At 39.3% G+C, this 20369-nt stretch overlaps 1 protein-coding gene across 2 annotated transcripts in view; it reads left to right on the top strand.

Annotated features, from left to right (window-relative positions):
• AGO4 (argonaute RISC catalytic component 4) overlaps positions 1–17079 on the top strand; it is a 44688-nt gene extending 27609 nt beyond the window's left edge. For both annotated transcript variants that reach the window (XM_027864397.1, XM_027864398.1), the window contains 5 exons: positions 4584–4899; positions 5106–5240; positions 7399–7500; positions 12278–12477; positions 13237–17079. In XM_027864397.1, the coding sequence (XP_027720198.1) occupies positions 4584–4899; positions 5106–5240; positions 7399–7500; positions 12278–12477; positions 13237–13345 (862 nt within the window). In that variant the 3' untranslated portion in view covers positions 13346–17079. The remainder of the gene's footprint in view (positions 1–4583; positions 4900–5105; positions 5241–7398; positions 7501–12277; positions 12478–13236) is intronic.
• Positions 17080–20369: the final 3290 nt, after the last annotated feature.

The raw sequence follows: 20369 nt of genomic DNA, 5'->3' as shown, positions 1-20369 counted from the left end.
ACGATGTTTAAATGTTTACAAAGATTTTTTGGGTTTTTTTGCCTTTCTCTAGGTTTTTTGGAGGGTAGAGGGAGTAGTAGCATTGCCCAAAAAAGGGGTGGGGGGGGAGAAACTACTGTAATGTTTTTTAAAATACACAATATAAACTGGAAAGCATTTCAGAAAGAAGCTCAGACAAGGAGGACAGTTTTGAAAATATGTAGAATTCTTTTAAAAACATGATAGGAAATGGAGAGTTACAGTTTGTGTTATGATTGTGTGAGAAAAGACTCCATCTTGTTATTTATGTTCAGAATTTTAAAATCTAATTTTAAAAAGTCTTATGGAAAAATCAAAAGATTACAATTAGTATTTCTTCATAAAGCACCAAGAAGCAGTGGAGAGGGAAAACCAAGTATAAAGAAAAGTTGGAAAAGACACCCAAGGAAAATCATCCCAGTGGCTTTTGAAGATTAAATTGGGAGAACAGCAAACAGATGAGAAGAATAAACAAAAGAGCCCTAAAGATTTTTACAACAAACTCTTTTTCAGCATTGATGACAATGGAGCCATCACATTTTGACATCACAGTCCCATTTGTGTTGGAAGAGGAAGTAAAAATGGCATTGAAGAAGACAAAGATGGAAAGAGCAACTAGACTAAAACAAGTTTACCAGAGGAGTCTTTGAAAGGTTGATTCTCAAGGTATCTGAAAGAGAGTGATACCACAAACATGATAAAAAAGATCTCATTTTAACACTAGCAAAGAAAAGGCAACCAAGAGAATATCCTTATCTTCTGTCCCATATACCTGCTTTCCCACTTAGACAAAATGTTTTAGGAATAACTTACATGTTACAAGTATAAGAAGGGAACAGGCAGGCTACCATAGACAAGATTCTGCAGTAGGCCCTATCTTTACATTCACACAATTCCCTGAAAGGTGCAGAACATTTGTTGGGGATAAAAAAGCATTTGATTCAGTAGAGCAGAGCACTGCCTTAAATCTTTCCTTGAACAAGGGATCCTCCATTCATGAATTAGAATCATACCAGATTCTATGAAGGATTTTTTTTTCCTGACCCTCTGATGGTCATGAAGGCATAAAGCAGGGAAATGTCTACTTGACAAAGATATACATTTGCTAGTGTCATGGAGCATGTCCAACACAGACTCCAAATGAAAGTAGAATTCTATATAGTTGGCGAGGTCTTCCAGATGCTTCTACTTGCAGATGATATTTTGAAGATTTCATTAAAACCCCTGACATTGCAGAGATTTTCAAATGAGTTCTTTAATCACTTGAAAAGGGGTGGCTCAGCTCTCTACACAGGAACAACCAAGTGGATGAAAAAATGTCTCTCATCTTAACTCTCATATTCACTTGGATGCAGAATGAACAGCTCACAAAACTTGTCCTTTGAGTCCCTTGGGCAGTTAGTGATTGGACAATGAATTGGGCCCAGAATTGAACAAGAGAAGAATGGACTGGATTGCATTTGCAAAATTGCAGGGGGGTTTTCATGACTCTAGGCTTCTCCCTGAAACAAAGTCCCATCTTTTTAATGCTTTTATTCTTTTAGTAATATTGTATGGGGCAGCTAAGTGGTGCAGTAGATAGGGCACTGGCCCTGAAGTCAAGAGGACCTGAGTTCAAATCCAGCCTCATACCAAACACTTGACACTAACTGTGTGACCCCTTAAAAAACATATGTGTGTGTGTATGTATATATGTATATACATATACACACCCATACATACATATATGTGTATACACATATATACATACATACATATAGTATGACATTGAGTCATAACAAATCACAGTCTCTGAAGAACTGAAGTTGAGACTCACTTAAAAGGCAACAGAGAGGTATATGGTAGGTGTGAAGAGGCTGCAGCATATTACAGATGAGTTGTGCAGGAGAATCAGCCTAAAGGATATCTTCAGATAAATGTATTATGAGGGGGAAAGATGAGGCCAATTATATAGTAAAAGGGAAGGATCACCGAAGAACAACCTACATACTTCATAAAGGGCAGCATGGTACAGTGAATAGTGTGCTGGATTGGGGATTGGGGAGACCTAGGTTCAAAGTCCACCTCACAGTGCTATTAGCTGTGTGATCCTGAGGAAGTCACCTGACCTCTCTGAGCCTCAGTTTCCTCATCTGTAAAATGAATTTAATAGCATACAACACATAAAGGTGTTGTGAGATTCAGATAATTTGCAAACCTTGAAGCGCTATGCTGATGTTATCTGTAATGTCAGAGAAACTAGAAACACCCCTCTTTCCCTGTGGCATGTTAGGGGAGTCCCTTTGGTAGAATGGTAGGAGGAGGAGGGTGTGAACAAGTGTTGCATAATATAGGCAAGCATGGGTGGCTAGGCTGCAAGATGCATTGTTGCAGAGTGTTCACATTGATGAGATCACAAGACCATCAAATCAAGGTACTAGAGAGAGGGTGAAATTTATTGTTTTCATATAGAGCTATGTGACAACTCTGTATTTTTCAACATGTGTGAGACTGCAAAGGTCACAGATTCTGAGTTAGAAGTTACCTTAGAAATCTTCTCATCCAGACTTTACCTCAACAAAGATGCCATCTTTGAAACATCATCAGGATCCTCCTTTTCCCCACTGGAATCTTAGCCTCTACCCCATAATCAACCTGTGCTCTGGTGGTCTAGCTTTAGCCTGATTTGGTCCAGCTCCAGGAATCCACAGCACTTCTTGGGCATTTCCACACCATGGTACCACACACCCACCCCACCCCATTTCCCAGCTCTCCTCTATGTGTTGTCTCTCTCCGTTAGAATGTTAACTCCTTAAAGCCACGCGCTGTCTTGCTTGTCTTTGTATCCCCTGTGCCTCATATAGTTCCTGACATGTAGTAAGTACTTTATGCATACTTTAGTTGTCTATCTAGAAGATCCCTCTGGATTGGTCATCCAGCCTTTACTTGAAAACCTCAGCTGAGAGGGCAAAGCTTCCTCCCTGCCTCCCAAGAAAGCTCATTCCTCTTTTTGACAGTTCTGATTATTAGGAAGTACTTCCTTTAATAGCTAAATCTGGATCCCTAAAACTCCCAGCTGTTGCTCTTTCATGTGACAGCCCTTTGTATACTTGAAGTTGACCATTGTATACCCCCCCAGTCTCTTCAACTCCCCAAATGGTCAAGCATCATCTTAAACGAATGATACTTCTAACTATATTGATGATACAAAGGCAGTGTGACATAGTAGAATGTTTGCTAGAATTGAAGTTATGAGAAAGACTCAAGTTAGAATCCCTTTTCTGACATAAATTCTTTAATTGTATGACCTTGAACAAGACACCTAACCCCTCCAGGTTTCCATGTCATCAATTGTAAAATGGGAATAATGATGCTTACAATATCATCTTCACAAAGTGGTGGTTCTGATCAAAAGAGAAAAGTAAAATGCTCGTAAACCTTAAGTATTGTATAAATGTCAGTTATTTATATGATGATGATATTCAAATTTTTATCTGTTGAAAATAAAACTTGAGTATCTGTCAGATAAAATGAGGAATTTGCAATGCTTTATCAATTCTGTATGTGTAATTTCAACAAGTAGCCTCAAACCCCACCTGTAGAGAGTCTTAAGAACTTACAAAAAGTTCATATTTTTTATTTGTACTTCCTTGGTATGCTATACTGTATCGGCAGCTAGTCATTTCCTGAATATATCCTGTGATTTTTCTCCTTTTCAGGCTTTTGCCTGAAAACCCTCCAACCTCCTATCCACCCCCACTGTTGTCTCCCCCCCACACACACATACCCCAAAATGCCATTTATCCATAAACTTCGCTGATTCCCTTCCTTGACCCTTTTCTCCCAAAAGAGATCCTCAAACATCCTCTACTTTGAACTTAACCTAAAATTTCTTTGTATTTTCCTTATACATGTTCACTCACGTGTATATATATGTTTGCCACTCGCCTTAGACCATCAATTCCTTGAGGACAGGTACCCTATCTTACTCTTCTTGATTTCAGTTCATTAAACTTTTGTTAGATTTTTACTTATGTGAGGTTTGCTTGTAGTACTTGCTCAATAAATGTTGAAGTTAAAAGGTTTTGATATCTCTTTACTAGATATGCCTGAAGATGGAGAAATGAGCACAGCAAAAATAAATGACTCTTCCTGAATTTTAGCATTCAGGAAAAGTTCAGAAATAATAAAATGCTCCTGACTCCAGTTCAGTGCTCTGTCTGTAGGGTGCCCAACAGATCTTGGCTCTTTGACATAAGTCATAGAAATCTGGTTCTAAGTGAAGAGAGAAACAGTTCCTTAGGAAAATCTTTCCTGGTCATATAGACAGTTTAGTTTCAGAATGGGTGATATACCCAAAGTGTACCTTCTCTCCCTGTTCTTATAGGAATATTATATTCCAGTCACAGACTATGTTGTATAGGTACTCACTGGAGCCTTGGGGTATCCATGTCAAGTTTAGGAAGCAGTGGTCCACACCTTACCATCTATAAATTAATGGCGGTTCAGTTGCTTCAGGAATTTGTTGAGTATAATCTTTATCTTTCATGTGTGAGTGAATGAAACGTCTCTTTAAATTTGAACAGGCCCTCAGTGTTCCAGCAGCCTGTCATTTTTCTGGGAGCAGATGTTACTCACCCTCCTGCTGGAGATGGGAAGAAGCCCTCTATTGCTGCAGTGGTTGGTAGCATGGATGGACACCCCAGCCGATACTGTGCTACAGTGCGAGTACAGACTTCTCGCCAGGAGACCTCCCAGGAGCTCCTCTACAGCCAGGAGGTGATCCAAGACTTAACTAATATGGTTCGAGAACTTCTCATCCAGTTCTACAAATCTACACGCTTCAAGCCCACTCGCATTATCTACTACCGTGGAGGGGTCTCTGAAGGACAAATGAAGCAGGTGCTCTTCAGTTTCTACTATTGGAATTTGGAAGGTGGCCCATTCTGGGAGAGAGTTCTGATGATTTTCCCTGCCTATCATCCTCTTTCCTCCTTCTCCCTACTCCTCACTTCCAGCAGTGTGGCAAATTTGACCCCCATCTAAATCACACCAAAGTAAAGAAGTGAGGATTCTCATCTAAATGTAACTAACCTTCTAACTTCTAGGTAGCTTGGCCAGAATTAATAGCAATTCGGAAGGCATGTATTAGCTTGGAAGAAGATTACCGCCCAGGTATAACATACATTGTTGTACAGAAAAGGCATCACACTCGACTCTTCTGTGCAGACAAAACAGAAAGGGTAAGGAATTAGAGGGAATAATGTGTGGCGTGTTGTAATAGGGGTGTTATCTAGCAAAATTCCATTTAACTCTTATTACCCTTGGAATTTTATTTTTCCTGTTCTATCCTGGGTAGATGAGTGAATATAAGAGTATTGTGCGTGTAAATTCATAGCATTTATGAGAATCTAAATCTTACTTTTCATTGCTCAAGCAGGGTAAGTAAATGATTTGGAACATTCACTTAATCCATCTCACATTTTGATTGGCCCAGTTCACAAGGTTGGAGGTTTGTATTGGGAGAATAACAGATGTAGATTTATAGAGATTTTCTGATTGGTAAAATGTTGGGTGGCCACAAACATTGGGGGCAGCACTGTGACGACATAGAAAGTCTCCACACAGGATGCTTCTAAGTTCTCATCATGGCTTGCTTCAGTAACTTTCTGCTGCTGTCTTTTGGGTAGGTTGAGGGTGGGAAGTAAGAGAGGGCTGACTCAGAGACCTCACTTCTAGCATTCATGGTTTTTACCATTTCCTTTCTCCTGTGGCCTCCCTCCCTGCCACCACATCCAATGTAAACAGATGGAGGTAAGCTATTAGTTGTATGGTCTTAGATTCCTCAGCTTGCTTCATCTTGGCTTACAGCTTGACTGCCTCTTCCAGGCCTCCCCTTTCTCCTGCCCCAGGTAGAGTGGCTGCTCCTATAGCTCAGTCCTTTGTGTCCCTGTCCTTCTTTGTTAGTTCATACTTACTTTACAACCATATTCAAAGGCAGCAGTGATTCTTTTTACTCCTTCAGTCGTTAAGAGACAACACATTTCTGTTTGGGCCTCAGGTCCACAAACCTCTGCTTCTGTTCTTGCAAATTATTGCAAAATCCATGTGTTTGCCTCTTAAACTTTATCAGTAGAAATTCCCTGAACAGGTTTTGCCTCTGCTTAGGTCACATATCATCCTTTTCAGTTCTCTGTAGCTGCTCCAATTTTTAAGATTTCTTTATCTTTGTTATCCACTTGTCCATAAGGCTTTAGGACCTGAGGTAATTAGCCTGTCCAAATCCCAGTGGAATTCAGCATTTTCTTCACCAAGCTCCTGGGATCATTACAACTCTCCAGGCCTTTCTTATCTCTGGGCCTCCCTCACACCTCAGACAACTTTACTATTGAATAATCATAGTAGCACTATAATTCAATTACGTTTCAGCTCCTGTGGCCCTAGCCAGGTGTCCACATCTGTACAAGAATTCATTGGAAGTTAGATTTTTACTCAAAATAGAGCATTACTATTGCAGATGCTATCTGAGTTTCCAGAAGAAAAAAATATAGTCACAGCTAATTACACCTACCTTCAGGGTCCAATTTGAATAACTCCTATATATGGTGCTAAGTGTACTAAATAGGCTTTCTCAAATGTAGTTGAAATCTACTGAGACATGAAATAGTGAAAATAGGAAGTGTCAATCATAACATTTGGTTTCTTTGTCAATTGTTTATCCCTAACTCTCTCTCTCCCTGTATTTGTGCTTGTTGGGCTTTTCACTTAGATAAAGTCCTGAGAAATCATTTTCTAGATAAGGAAACAGAAACCCAGAGTGGTTGAATAAGTTTGCAAAGCCACAGCACAAGTGGTGCAGCTGAGACTGAACTCCAGGTCTCTTGACTTGCTGACCAAGGCTTTGTCTGTCGTGATATACTATGAATACAAGTAAAGTAACCTTATCCAGCTTGGGATGACATACATGTGCCCTATCACTTTTTCTGTTATTAACTTACTAAAATATTTCTAACTTAACATTTTTAGTGGAGGTTGTCATTTTATGTCTCCTAAGTAAACAATAAAATTGACTTAGGAGGGAAACTTCTGTATTTTAGAACCCAGTCAGTGTGATTTTTTTTTTCCTCTTTCACAAAAATATTGCAACCTGTATTACAAATGACTGTGATGAAGAGCTAGGTGCTATAGGGAGAATAGTCCCTTATTTAGACCTTCTCAAGAAACACTGGTCTGGACTGCTGTTGGAACATGATTGAAAATTAAATGGTTGGGCTAGAAGAAATTTATAGGCAAGCTGCTTCCAACACCTCACTTGAGCAATTAACTTATTGAAGATAGAATTCTGCTTTATATGGCTCATTATATCTTTCTGTATGCCTGTGTGTTTTCTTTTCTAAATAGGTGGGGAAAAGTGGTAATGTACCAGCAGGTACTACTGTGGACAGTACTATCACACATCCATCTGAATTTGATTTCTACCTCTGTAGTCATGCAGGAATTCAGGTAATTTGGAAGAGGGTCAAGAGTTATGACTTGATAGGCATTTACTAATTCAGCAGTTTGCATTATATGGAAATATATAGATATATCTATATCTGGTTCCCAGCCTTAAATATGGAAGTCCCATTTTAACATCCAAAAATTGAATATGTCACTTTACTATCTGTTGATTGAGAAAAGACATGGCCAAAAGTTACTATAAATTCAGTAACACTTGTAAATTAATTCATTTTTTATTCATTATAATTGTTTTTGATTGCCAAAATATCATCCATGATCTCAGAAAGTACATGGAAAACAGGAGAGGAAGGGAAAATGTCCTGGTTTTTCAATAAAAGAAAAAGTGCAGGCTACAGAATATAAGCCATTGAGCTTGACTTGAACTCCTGGCAAATTTCAAGAAAGTATTATTAAAAGGATAAGTAATCAATATCTAGAAAATAAAGCCAGCAGTCATTCCATCAGTCCACCAACTTTCATGTACTACACGCATTTCATGTGCTAGACACTGAGGATATAGTCAAAAGTGAAATTAGTGAGATTATTTTTGATCAGGGGAGATCACTTATACATAAAAAAGTACTATATATGCAAAATAAATACAGGGTAATTTTGGGAGATGAGTCACTAGCAGCTGAGTGAATCAGAAAAGACCTCATGTAAGATGGGCCATTTGATTTGAGTTTTGAAGGAAGCTGGGGAATCTTAAGAAGTGGAGGTGAAGCAGGAGTGCATTACTGTCATGGGGATTAACTTGTACAAAACTCAAATGGGAGACAGACTGTCATGTGAGGAGCAGCAAGAAGGCCCGTGTGGCTGAAACAGAGCAAATGAGTGGGGAGCGATTTGATGAGGCTGGAAAAGCAGATTGGAGCCAGGTTGTAAAGGGCTTTAAATGACACATGGAAGAGTTTTAATTAAATCCTAATGGTAATAGGGACCCACTGTTGTTGATTGAGCAGGACATCAGCATAGTTAAATCTATGCTTTAGGAATGTCATTTGGGCTGCTGTGTGGAAGGTGGATTGGAGAGGAGAAGCAGGGAGACCAAAGAGGAGGCCATTATAATTGTTCACAGGGAGATGTAATGAGGCCCTAACTAGCGTGATGGTCACTGAATATGGATAAGGGAATAGATTGGAGAGGTGTAGAGGTAGAATTGACAAGACTTGACTAACAATTAGATGTATATGGAGGAGAAGAGAAAATGAAGAATCTAGGATGATTCCTAAGTTTTTAACCTGGAAGACTAGAAAGATGGTGGTACCCTCAATAGAAATAGGGAAGTTTAGAAGTGGGACAATTTGAGTGGAAAGATAATGAGGTCTTTTTCAAACACTTCAAGTTTAATATGCCTATGGGACATCCAGTTAGAAATATGCAATAGGCAGTTTGTGATGTCAAGACTAGAGCTCAGTTTGGAGAGGCTTCATCCAGAATTGGTCATTTCACAAAATATCTAGGAGTTAACCTGCCAAGGCACACCGAGGTCAGAGACAGGGATAATAGTCATCTCACTGGCATAGAGAACTTCTGGTGAGGAAACTGCTCTACCAGTGCAGCTCCACACCCTTTCTGCAAACTGTGGTCTTAGAGGGTTACCTCAAGCTCAGAGGGGCTTCATTGTTTGCCCAGAATCACACAGCCAGGATGTGTCAGAGGAAACCTTAAACCCATGTCTTCGTGGGCTGTGTCTATAATAAAAATGACAAAAGTTTCTGAAATTTTAATTCTATACCAATCAAAATATCAGCTGAGATACCGTATGGAACTAGTCAAAACATAAAACTCATTTGGAGGAAGAAATTTTAAAAGGCCTAGATTTCCCAGGGAGGTGATGAAAGAAAGAAAAGTGGACAAACCAATACCAGACCTCAAACTCTATTATAAAGAATAATCATTAGAATTTGGGAGTCAGAAAGACCTGAGTTCTAGTCCTGCCACTGAAATATTCTGACCTTGTAATCTTGGGCAAGCAACTCAGTCTCTCAGGCAGCTCTCTGTAAGGTGAAGAGTAAGTGCCAGCCTGCACTGGTAGAACTTATTTATTAGTTTAAATGACACTCGTCGAAATGAAACTACAGGTCCAGTTCAGAAAAACCATCAAAACTGTTTGGTACTGGTTAAAAATAAAGTAGATCAGTGGAACAGATAAAAGAAGCAAACAGAAGTAGTGTGATAGACCCAAGAACATAAACTCACAGAAGGCTCCCCTGTTTGATAAGAACTGCTAAGAAAATTGGAAATCAGTCTGGCAGGAATTAGGCTCAGACCTTTAGCTTGTACAGTATGCCACAATAAGTTCCAAATGTATATACAACCTGAGTATAAAATTAGGGAAAAGGAAGATACCTTCACCAGATATGTTTAGGGTAAAAAGTCTTTTTTTTTTTCTTTTTTTAGGGCTAGGCAATGGGGTTAAGTTACTTGCCCAGGGTCACACAGCTAGTAAGTGATATGTGTCTGAGGTTGGATTTGAACCCAGGTCCTCCTGAATCCAGGGCTGGTGCTCTATCCACTGCACCACCTAGTTGCCCCAGTAAAAGTCTTAAAGCATAGAGGTGATTTTTATAGGGGGGTAGCAATTAGGCAGAAAGATCATACACCCAGCTAGTATGGGTCAGAAGTGGAACTTGAACCCAGGTCTTCCTGGCTTCTTATCTACTGTGCCAAAGGTGATCATAAAAGACAAAATAGATAGTTTTGATTATATAAAATTTAAAACCTTCCATATAATTAATCAATGATGATAGAATAAGAAGAGAAACATGGGAAATCTGGTATGAATTGATATAAACTGAGTACACAGTGACTACAGCAACATAAATGAAAAGAACACTAAAAGAAAACTAAACTCTGAACAACTGAAAAACCTATAATGGTTCCATTTGATTTTAAGTTTCTTGCCTCTTTTTATATCCTAAGCTCTTAGCACAGTACCTAGCACATAGGAGTCACTTAATAAATGTTTATTGTTTACTGAATGTTATTGAATTAGTTCCGGTATAGAGATAATATACCTTCATCTTTTCAGCAGATAGGTATGGAACTATCAAAGCATAACATTTCATGGATTGTTTTGTTTTGCTTTACTGTTTTTCTTTCTAACAAGGGAGAATTAAATTTTACTGGGGTGAAGGATACTTGTAGAAAAGATTATGATATAAAAACTAAATGCATCAGTACAACTTTTTAAAAAAGAATAGGTCTTATCAGTCTAACTTAACAGTTTCTTATAGGAATGCTGGTAAACTAGTATATCAACAAAAGGGTACAGATAGAATTTGTTGAGATTCTAGCAAATTATTTGACAAAGCTTCCATGTTCTTATTTTTTAAAAATAGAGAAATATGAGTTAGACAGTAGTACAGTTGGGTGGATTTGGAACTCACTATCAGCTTGGAATGCTGTGTCTAGAGAATGCCCCCAGTATCTGTCCTTGACCTTTTGTTGTTTGACATTTTTATTGGTGATATGGATAAAGGCATAACACACTTAGCAAGTTCACAGATGTTATGAAGGTAGAAGAATAGCCAAGACATTGGATGACAGTCTAGATTCAAAAAGATCAAAGGGTCTCAACAAACTGGAACATTGGGCTATATCAAAGTGAAATTTAATTGTGATTAATGTAAAGTCATTCACTTGGGTTCAAAAAACCAAATGCACAAGAAAGGAGAGGCACGGCTTGATAGCAGTTTGGAAAAGATCTCAGAATTTTTGTGGACTGCAAGTTCTGTATGATTCAATTGATAGCCAAAAGAGCTAATGTGGTCTTAGGCTGCAGTACGTATTAGAGATTGTGCAAATGTTCTCTCTTCTACTATGGTAGGTCAGGTGCTTGTCAGATAGCAGTGGAGTATTTTATTAAATGCTGGGCACCACATTTTTGGAAGAATGTTGACAAGCTCGAGTGAGCCCAGAGGATAGTAACCAAGATAGGGAAAGACCTGGAGAAGATTTTTTGGGAGGATATGATGGCTATATTCGAGTATTTAAAGGGAAGTCCTGTGGAAAAGTAATTGGTCTTAATTTGCTTAGCCCCAGAAGGTAGTGAACTACAGAAAGGCAGACTTGGGTTTGATGTAAAGAAAAACACCCTAACAGAGCTATCCAAAAGTGAGATGGGCTGCCTTGGGAAATAGGAAGTCTCCCTTCACTAAAGATCTTCAGACAAAGGTTAGATAATCAATTGTTCAGTTATATGGTGGACTTAATAACCTCTGAGATCCTTTCCAACTCTGAAATGCTGTGATTCTGACAGCACTGCTTTATATTTTAAAAATATACATACACATACACAAAAATATACACATACACATAAAAATATACACATATTTTAATTATATTTTAAAAATATACATACACATAAACAAAAATATACACATACACACACAAAAGACCTATTTATTACATCTGTAGAAGGTATGTTTATTATGCTAAGTCACCTTGCATATTTTGTTGGAATTAAAGATCAAAGTGAAAACACATTCTATACTTATTAAGTAGTGGTGACACAGTACCCCCTATTGATCATTTTGGGAATCACTGTCCTGGAACTATCATCATCTGAGCTTTGGAATCTTAGAATATTATTTCTGAGCTTAAGGAGAAATTTAAGCAACTCTTAACTCTCTAGTGATGGCCCAGCCAGTTTTACTTCCAAGTTCATTTTAAAATTAATTCTGTCTCTCTCTTTCTCTCCCTCTCCCCTCCTCTCTCTCTCCTCTCTCTCTCTCTCTTTCCTCTTTCCTTCTCTCTTCCTCCACCCCCACCCCAGGGAACCAGCCGCCCATCCCATTATCAGGTCTTATGGGATGACAACTGCTTTACTGCAGACGAGCTCCAGCTTCTCACTTACCAGCTCTGTCACACCTATGTAAGATGTACCCGCTCAGTCTCTATTCCAGCCCCAGCCTACTATGCCCGGTTGGTAGCATTTAGGGCAAGGTACCACCTCGTGGATAAGGATCATGACAGGTAAGAGTCTCTCAGGCAATAAATTATCTTCTTGGAATTGTGGAAGCACACTTTGTTCAAAAATTAATTATTCTAGCCTTTTTATATTATTTAAACATTCTTCTAGACTCTTAATCCCAAATACCATATAAAATGGCACAACTTCATTGAGAATTTTGCTTTACACCAAGAGAAATCAATTCCTGAAACCAGACTACTAGTTTATGCATCTGCAGTCTGTGAAGCAGCAAACATAAACCTATCCTAGGAGAAGGGAAAAAAGTAGCAACAGACTGCTCAGAGGACATTTTTAAAGTAAGAAAGTCTGGTTTTTCAGAAGCGCAAAGGGGTAGCCAGTTTTGTCCATAGTAGGTAGCACAAAAAATGTGCCTTAGACTTGATTCTAAGCAGCCTTGAGCCCCTAATCTGTCCATGCAGCTTTAGTTCTGTAAATGTGTGCTAGTGTGTGGAGGAGCTGTGCCAAAAACATCCTCCCTGAGAGTACTCATCTGAACCAAGCAGAACATGTGGACTGGTTGTTGAGTTACTCGGTGAGGAGCAGAGCACATTCAGCCTTTCCTTCCATCTCTAAATGAGGCTGTTTCCGGGCCCTGCCTCAAGTCAGATTCCACTGCTGAAAGGTGCACATTCTGCTCCAAAGTCTGTCTGTTAGCACTGACTTCTCCTTGTTGGGCCACATGTCTGGGGAACTTGAATTCCCCTACTACGTCATAGCATTTATTGGTTGCACCTGGTTCTTCCTTGTTTTTTCCTTTGCAGTGCCGAGGGAAGTCACGTGTCAGGACAGAGCAATGGCCGGGATCCCCAGGCCCTGGCCAAGGCTGTGCAGATCCACCATGATACCCAGCACACAATGTATTTTGCCTGAAATCCTTTGTGAAGACTGAGTGGATTTGGCACACCTTGTGGTCTATTTACCACATGGTCTTGATATGTTTTGAAAACCTACTGTTTCTATTAGATAGGGCCGAGTTGACTTCAGACAGTCTTCTACCAGCAGTTCTAAACAGTCAGTAGTGTCTGATGCAACAACAGAATTGAGCCATTTCTTTTTTTCTTTTTGTTTTATTGTTTGGGGTTGTTTGTTTTTTGGTTTTTGGTTTTTTTTTTTAGTAATAGAAATTTGTAGACTGTCTTTTCTGATGCATTGGACTGAATTTTTACCTCAAAGCGTAAAAAAGACTGATCATCCTGAAATTTTTAAAGAACTTGACATAAGAGGTTTCTGTTGAATATTTTGCTAGTGGTGGTTATCACCTCAATCCTCCAGTTTAATGAGATGAAATTATTCTTTTTCTTTGTATTCATCAAGTAGGTGTGCATGACTGAGAGGGGCAGACCACCCATCATTTTACTTCAATGTAGCTGTCTGTTGTGTGGGGCCATAGACTTTTTAACAGAGATTTTTTTACTTTACTATTGTAAATGCCTTTATATGGAGCATTAATTTTGGAAGGTATTGCAGTTTGTCATTTTTACTAGTTTTATCTTTTTGATCTCTGCAAAAGTGTGCTGGTACAGGCACGAGCAGCAGAGTGATTGCACTATTTGTGACTGCAGACTTACAGGCAGGTCCCATTGGGTAAACCTTTGAATGTGTCATAGAACCAGAGAAGGATGCCTGGGATAATTACAAATAACACTGCCTTGGGATAGTAAAAGTACTCATGTTTTCCCCTTCTTTAAAAAAAAAAAATAGAAAAGGAAAGGAAAGGAAAAAAAAAGAAAAATTAGCTTTTAGGTATTTTTCCAAGTTTTACAAAGTGCCCATTTTATGCTGCTGTGTGGTTTGATAAATGTAAATGATTTTTAAAATTTTTCTTGTAGATGATTAACTTTGGCAATAAACTTTTTTTTAAAGGCTTCCCCTCCCACCACCGCCCCCTACCCCTAAAATGTAGTTTTCTGGCCAAGGGTAGTACATGAATTTATCTAATATTTCTTATGACTTCACAATCTGGAAATTTCTGAATCCAGTCAGAAAAGACATATTTTCATGCCTTTTTAAAGGTTATTTTTACCTGTTTTGTATTCACTATTGGTGTCCTTTCTGTCTTGTTTTCTTAAAATAAGTGTGAATGTGATTGTTGCCCTTAGGAAAGGCTTTTGCCAATTTGTACAGTCAGTGTGTTGTGTGGTGCTAGCAGCCTAGAGAGGTGTACCTGTACCAGCATTTTGAACTTTTCCTTGGCAGTTTAGGATGCTGCCACAGTTACACACAGTGCATGTTTTATGAAGTTGTATGTTATAGCTACTGTATGCCAGCCTAGATTGTTGTCAGTTTTCACTTTTTTCTCCCACCACAATTGGTTTTTTAGGCTAAAATGTGTTATAAGAAGTTTGATATTTCCTCTACCAGCTTTTATATTCCACCAACTTAGAGGGTGACTTCCTTTCGTGTTAAAAGAAAGGAAATTGAGATGAAGTAAGCATCAGTTACACTGTAAACTCACCCGGTCCCGTATCTGCCTGAGGGTGGATGGACCCTGTTCCTCAGAAACTCAGTAGCTCCCACAGTGGTAGCTGCTCTTCACTCAATAGCAGTTCTGAACCACGTGTACTAAACTGGTCTTTTCAAAAGTTCAGCAATATCAGATGCTGTTTTTCTCCAGTCTTTTAAAAGAGAGCTTGTACATACATCCAAGTTTACATTGCCGTCTGCTGTCTCTTTTCGGCGTCACCGCTGGGTGTGCTGAAGCTTCTCGACAGGAAGTTTTATAACCTGTGTTGAAGGTGAAGACTTGAGACTTTGTTTTATGCTGTAAGCATTGAGACTGAAGAGTGAGCTCTGCCCCTGAGGCACAGTGCACAGATTTCATTTTTCTTTTTTAAAAAAATACCTCACTTGGATAATAAAAATCAGGACATGCCGGTGAGAGGCTGATTGCTGCTTCAGCAAGATCGCTGCTTTTATTCACATTTGTTCAGGGAGAGCACAAAGAATAAACCATCAGCAGCTCTGTCCTCCAGCCTCGGAGGAAGAGACACAAGGCACCTGGAAGAGAAAATGGACCCTTGAATGAGGAGGACCAGAGGGATCCACCTGCTGGGTGTCTGTCTGGCCGGGTGAGGTCACTTAAAGGTAGTTATCAGGCGAGAAGGTCCTGCTGTTGTCTCTGACAACATGTGCTCATGGTGGGGCACAGACAGAGTACAGTGAAGCTGTGACCTCAGACTGGATTGATTCTGGGAAGGACCTCAGCTTGCTCAGGTGCACCTGCACAAAATGGTTTCTTTAACCAGTGTGGGGGGATGGGGGGGGCCTAACTTTATAGGAACAATTCCTGTCAGTGCAATGCTGTCACTTTTGGAGGAAAGTAAAATGCAAGTGTATTAATAACTACAATTATTGGGGGGAAAACATTGCCATGGGGTATATATCTTTTAAGAAGTAATCACTGCAAAATCAGAATTGCAGCAATACTAGTATAAGCAGGTCTGAAAGTAGAGGTAGTTTGCAGTTTGACAGCTTTGAATATATAACCCCTTGGAATGAACTGAATCATTATGCATGTGTCAATCAATGGGAGGTGTGCATTCTGTAGCAGTAGTTTATAAGATGTTTGGGGTCTTTTCTGTTTTTAAATAAAGCCTATTAGGCACTGTTACGTGGTGTGTGAAAGACTGAAATGTAGCAAAGTTAATTCGGGGATGAGGCACAGGAACATTTACAAAGAGCAGTGGTGAGACTCCACTGTGAAACCAGTTAGGATTTCTTTTTGGTTAAGAGCTGAACTCTGAACAATCTGTAAAATGGACTGGCTGGCTTGCCCCAGCCAGGTGTCTAGGCAGGCAAAACATTTATTCTTACTGTAAGTACTACATGATAATATTGTGCCTGTAGCTGCTCCCAAAGGTTGTGATTTACAGGCAAACATGTTTTGCACAATTTGTATCCTCTGATCACATTCTAGGCACAAATGTCAGGCTGGTCTAGTACCTAGCACAACAGCCTTCTCCTTCCCTTCCTCTGGGAAAGGTGTCCTTGTTCAGATGCTGTTTGACAAGTTACCCTCTCTCTGCTCCTTCCCCAGCAACCTTTGTGAATGTTCTCAATTTTCTTGCTCAATAGCAAGGCAGTAACTCTGCTTTCATTTTAAGAAAGTAGAGTCCAAGGGCATTGTATCAATACTGTTTCAACTACAAGGTTTTTTCCTTGTGAAATTTAAGGAGAGATCTTGTTATCACTTAAAGATTTTCTTATCCCTTGCTATTGACATTTTCATGATCTTTCTATGTCTGACAGCTGAAACTTCATTGTAAAATGTTTGCATTTGTTCTTTTGACTAATGATGTAATTTTGTTTCTATATTGTTAGACTTGTAATGTTTCAAATGGTATTTTATTAAATTTGGATTTGGATGTATGTCTAGCAATACAAGGTACTTTCTAAACTGTTAAGGGAGGGAAAGGGGTGTCATAACCTGGTGTTTTGATAGAATGTTGATTGTTTCAGTTTTTCGATGTAATTTTTTTTTTTTTTGCTTGCAGGGATATTTTGTGTTTGTGTCCAAAAATAATAATAAATTGGCATTCTTGTGCCAAATGAGTTTTTTCTTGTTAATTGTCCAATAAAAAGGAGTGTATATGGATGGCAACAAATATGGTTGCTTCTTTAAAAATTATTTCCTTAAATTGATGATTTATTTGGAAATAAGAGGGAGGAAAGCTTGAGAACTACTGATGAATGTTCAAAAATGCCTATTTAAAAATCCAAGAATGAGCCCTATTCATATTTCTTATGTAGAGATTTTTACAAGATTTGCCAGGCTCCTTGATGCAAATGCAAGTCCTCCAGGGATGGCTACTTTTTCCAATGCCTGAAAGAGCTGCTGCCTCCAGAGGGCAGTGTGTTCACATGTGTGTAAGCCTGGTAGTACACCTGAGAAGAATTAACCATGAGAATGAATCACACCGGAAGGGGGCTGGTTTAGCTTCTGAATTATTTATCAGCATTAAAACGCCGTTTAGACAGAAGAGCACATTCACACAGTCATAAAGTCAGAAGGGACCTCAGAACCTAAGAAATTCCCTTTGCAACCTACCAGAAGTGGTCAAGAGGAGAACCCTAAGTACTTGCAAAGGCAAACAAGCCCCATTTCACTTTGTGACCATTCTTTTCCATTTTATTCTGTATTTTATCTTACTTGTTCATTCAGTGGCCTCCTCCTAGACTTCATCCTTTTCTGACCTCTGCAGCTTTTTAACACTTTTGACCACTTCCTCCTCCTCCTCCTGAGTTATCTGTTTTCCCTGATTTTTCACGATTGTTCTCACCTGGTTCTCCTATCTGTCTCAATATTCCTTCTCAGATTCCTTTCCTGTGTCTTTGTCATCATTGTCAGCATCCATATCCTTTCCCTTTGACATGGGTATACCACATCCCCATCTCGTATATATTGAGCTACTAAATCTTGTCCCTCCCTCTGCATTTCTCCTGTCTCCTTTCCACTCCCAAAATGACTACACTAGTTCAGTTTTTCATCATCTTTTGCTAAGGCCACTGCAAATAGTTTCCTAATTTGTCTTACTGCCTCCAGTCTCTGGCCACCAGACAGCTGCCACAGTGATTATTTTTTTTCATTTTTTTTTTTTTGTTTTGATTTGTTTTGTTTTTTGGCTAGGCAATGGGGTTAAGTGACTTGCCCAGGTCACACAGCTAGTAAGTGTTATGTGTCTGAGGCTGGATTTGAACTAAGGTCCTCCTGAATCCAGGGCCAGTGCTCTATCCGCTGTGCCACCAACCTGCCCCCAAAGTGATTCTTTTAAGCATAGGTCTTACCATGTCATTGCCCTCTTCAAAAAGTTTCAATGGATCCCTATTACATTTAGATATAACACAGATTTTTAAAGCCCTTTTAACTCTAGCCTATCTTTCTGGACTGACTGTACATTACTACCCCTTCTTGTTGTATTTTGAGCCAAACTGGCATATTCATCGTTCCCTACCTGTTACATTTCCATTTCGTATTTTTGTGTAGACTGTCGATCATGCCTGGAATGAATGACTATTTCCTCCTCACCTCCACTTACTAAAATCCCTAGCTCCCTTCAAAGTTCAGCTAAAATACCACTTCCTACAAAGTTTTTCCTGATTCCCTATGGTTGTTAGTGATTCTCCCACTTCTCCAAATTACTTTATTTCCTTATCATTTGTACCTATTTCTTCCTAGTAAGCTCTTCAGAAATTAGAGGTGGGGAAGAATGTAAGGGGGCTGAATAGGGATTAACCCTTCTCAACTCCAAATCATACTTTGAAACAGTAATTATTACAACTACAATACTGATTTAAAAATAGGAAAGTAAATCAATAGAACAGACTATATAGGAAAAATTGGTTAAACTCAATAGCCCAATGTTTACCTGAAAAGGTAAAAACTTGGAGAAACAGTACTTTTGGAAAAACTGGAATGCTGTTTGACTAAAATTTGGATCACAAGTCACAGTTAGCAAAATGATTATTTGATCTAGATATTAAAGGTCACAGAACTTAAAAATTAGAAGAGAACCAGTTTGAGTGTCTTTCCTAGCTATGGCTAGGGGAAGGTTCTTAACCAAATAAGGGGTGAAGACCATCACAAAAGGTAAAATAGATCATTTCAGTTATAAGAAATTGCAGAAAAAATGCAATTTCATTGATAGAATGAGTTTCCTTACCTGAGAATTCCCTGGGAAAAAAGATACTCGTATCAAATGGCCTTAATTTTCTCAGTAAAGTAAAAGGCCAGAGAGAATGGGAAGGGTTGGTGTGGAAACTTTGGAGAAGTCATCAACTAACCCTACTATGTATCAGATGAGGCAGGTAGGTGGCACCGTGGATAGAGTGCTGGGCCTGGAGTCAGGAAGACTCATCATCCAGAGTTCAAATCTGGCCTGCGATATTTACTAGCTAGGCAAGTCACTTAACCTTGTTTGCCTTACTTCCTCTTCTATAAAATGAGCTGGAGAAGGAATTGGCAAACCACTCTGTTATCTTTGCCAAATGGGGTCATGAAGGGTCAGACAGGACTGAACAGCAGCAATATACCAGACTCTGCTTAAGTGCTTGGGATACGAAGAAAGGCAAAAACACGCCTTCCCTGCTCTTCAGCTCACAGTCTAATTGGGGGTGGGGTGGGGGTAATGACATAGCATTCGAACTATTTACAAATGATAACTTGAGGGGTAATCTCAGAAGACATTAAGCTTAAGGAGGATGAGGAAAGGCTTATTGCAAAAGATGAGTCATTAGCTGTAATTCAGAGGAAACCAGGGAGACTAAGAGGCAGATAGAAGGAGAGAGTTCCAGGTGTGAGAGACAACCGGTGAAAATGCTGGAGTAGAAATGGAGTATCCTGTGAAGAACAGCTAGGTCAATGTCACTGATCACAGACTTAATCTACGAAGCAGTTCACGTGAAAATGCCATTTTAAAGTATTCAAATACAGTTAATTCCTTAATGAAAAATTGTTTCAAGACTCAGCTGAAAGGACAGATGCTGTATCCTTCGCCGAATTCCAAATACTCCCAAATGAACTCTTTTAATCAGGAGGTTTTCCCAAGACAGTGGCAGAGAGAAGAGAAGGTCCGGAAAAGCTGTAGGGAGTTAGAGAACCGATGAGGGTGAACAGAAAGATACCGTACTGCATAGAGGGCCCAGTTCCAGTCAGCATAGTTGTGAAGTTTATTTCAGTTGCATTCTGCGGCACGCAAGTAGAGGAGGCCAGTAGTGGAGATAATCCAGGACTGAGGTTTGGGAAAGGGATGAGTGACCCCAGGATGACAGCAAGGAATGAAGAGTAGACAATAGCATGACTGGAGAGGAAAGTGAAGTCAGAGAGGAGGTGATGTCCTGAGAAAATGCTAAGGGGTTGAAGGACTGGGAGGTCTCAGTGAGGATGAGGAATAGGTTT

The sequence above is a fragment of the Vombatus ursinus genome, unplaced genomic scaffold (genome assembly GCF_900497805.2).
Source record: "Vombatus ursinus unplaced genomic scaffold, bare-nosed wombat genome assembly UNPS02014775.1, whole genome shotgun sequence".
NCBI lineage: Eukaryota > Metazoa > Chordata > Mammalia > Diprotodontia > Vombatidae > Vombatus > Vombatus ursinus.
The sequence above is the reverse complement of the archived record's forward strand: the minus strand, read 5'-3'. Positions and strand labels throughout refer to the sequence as shown.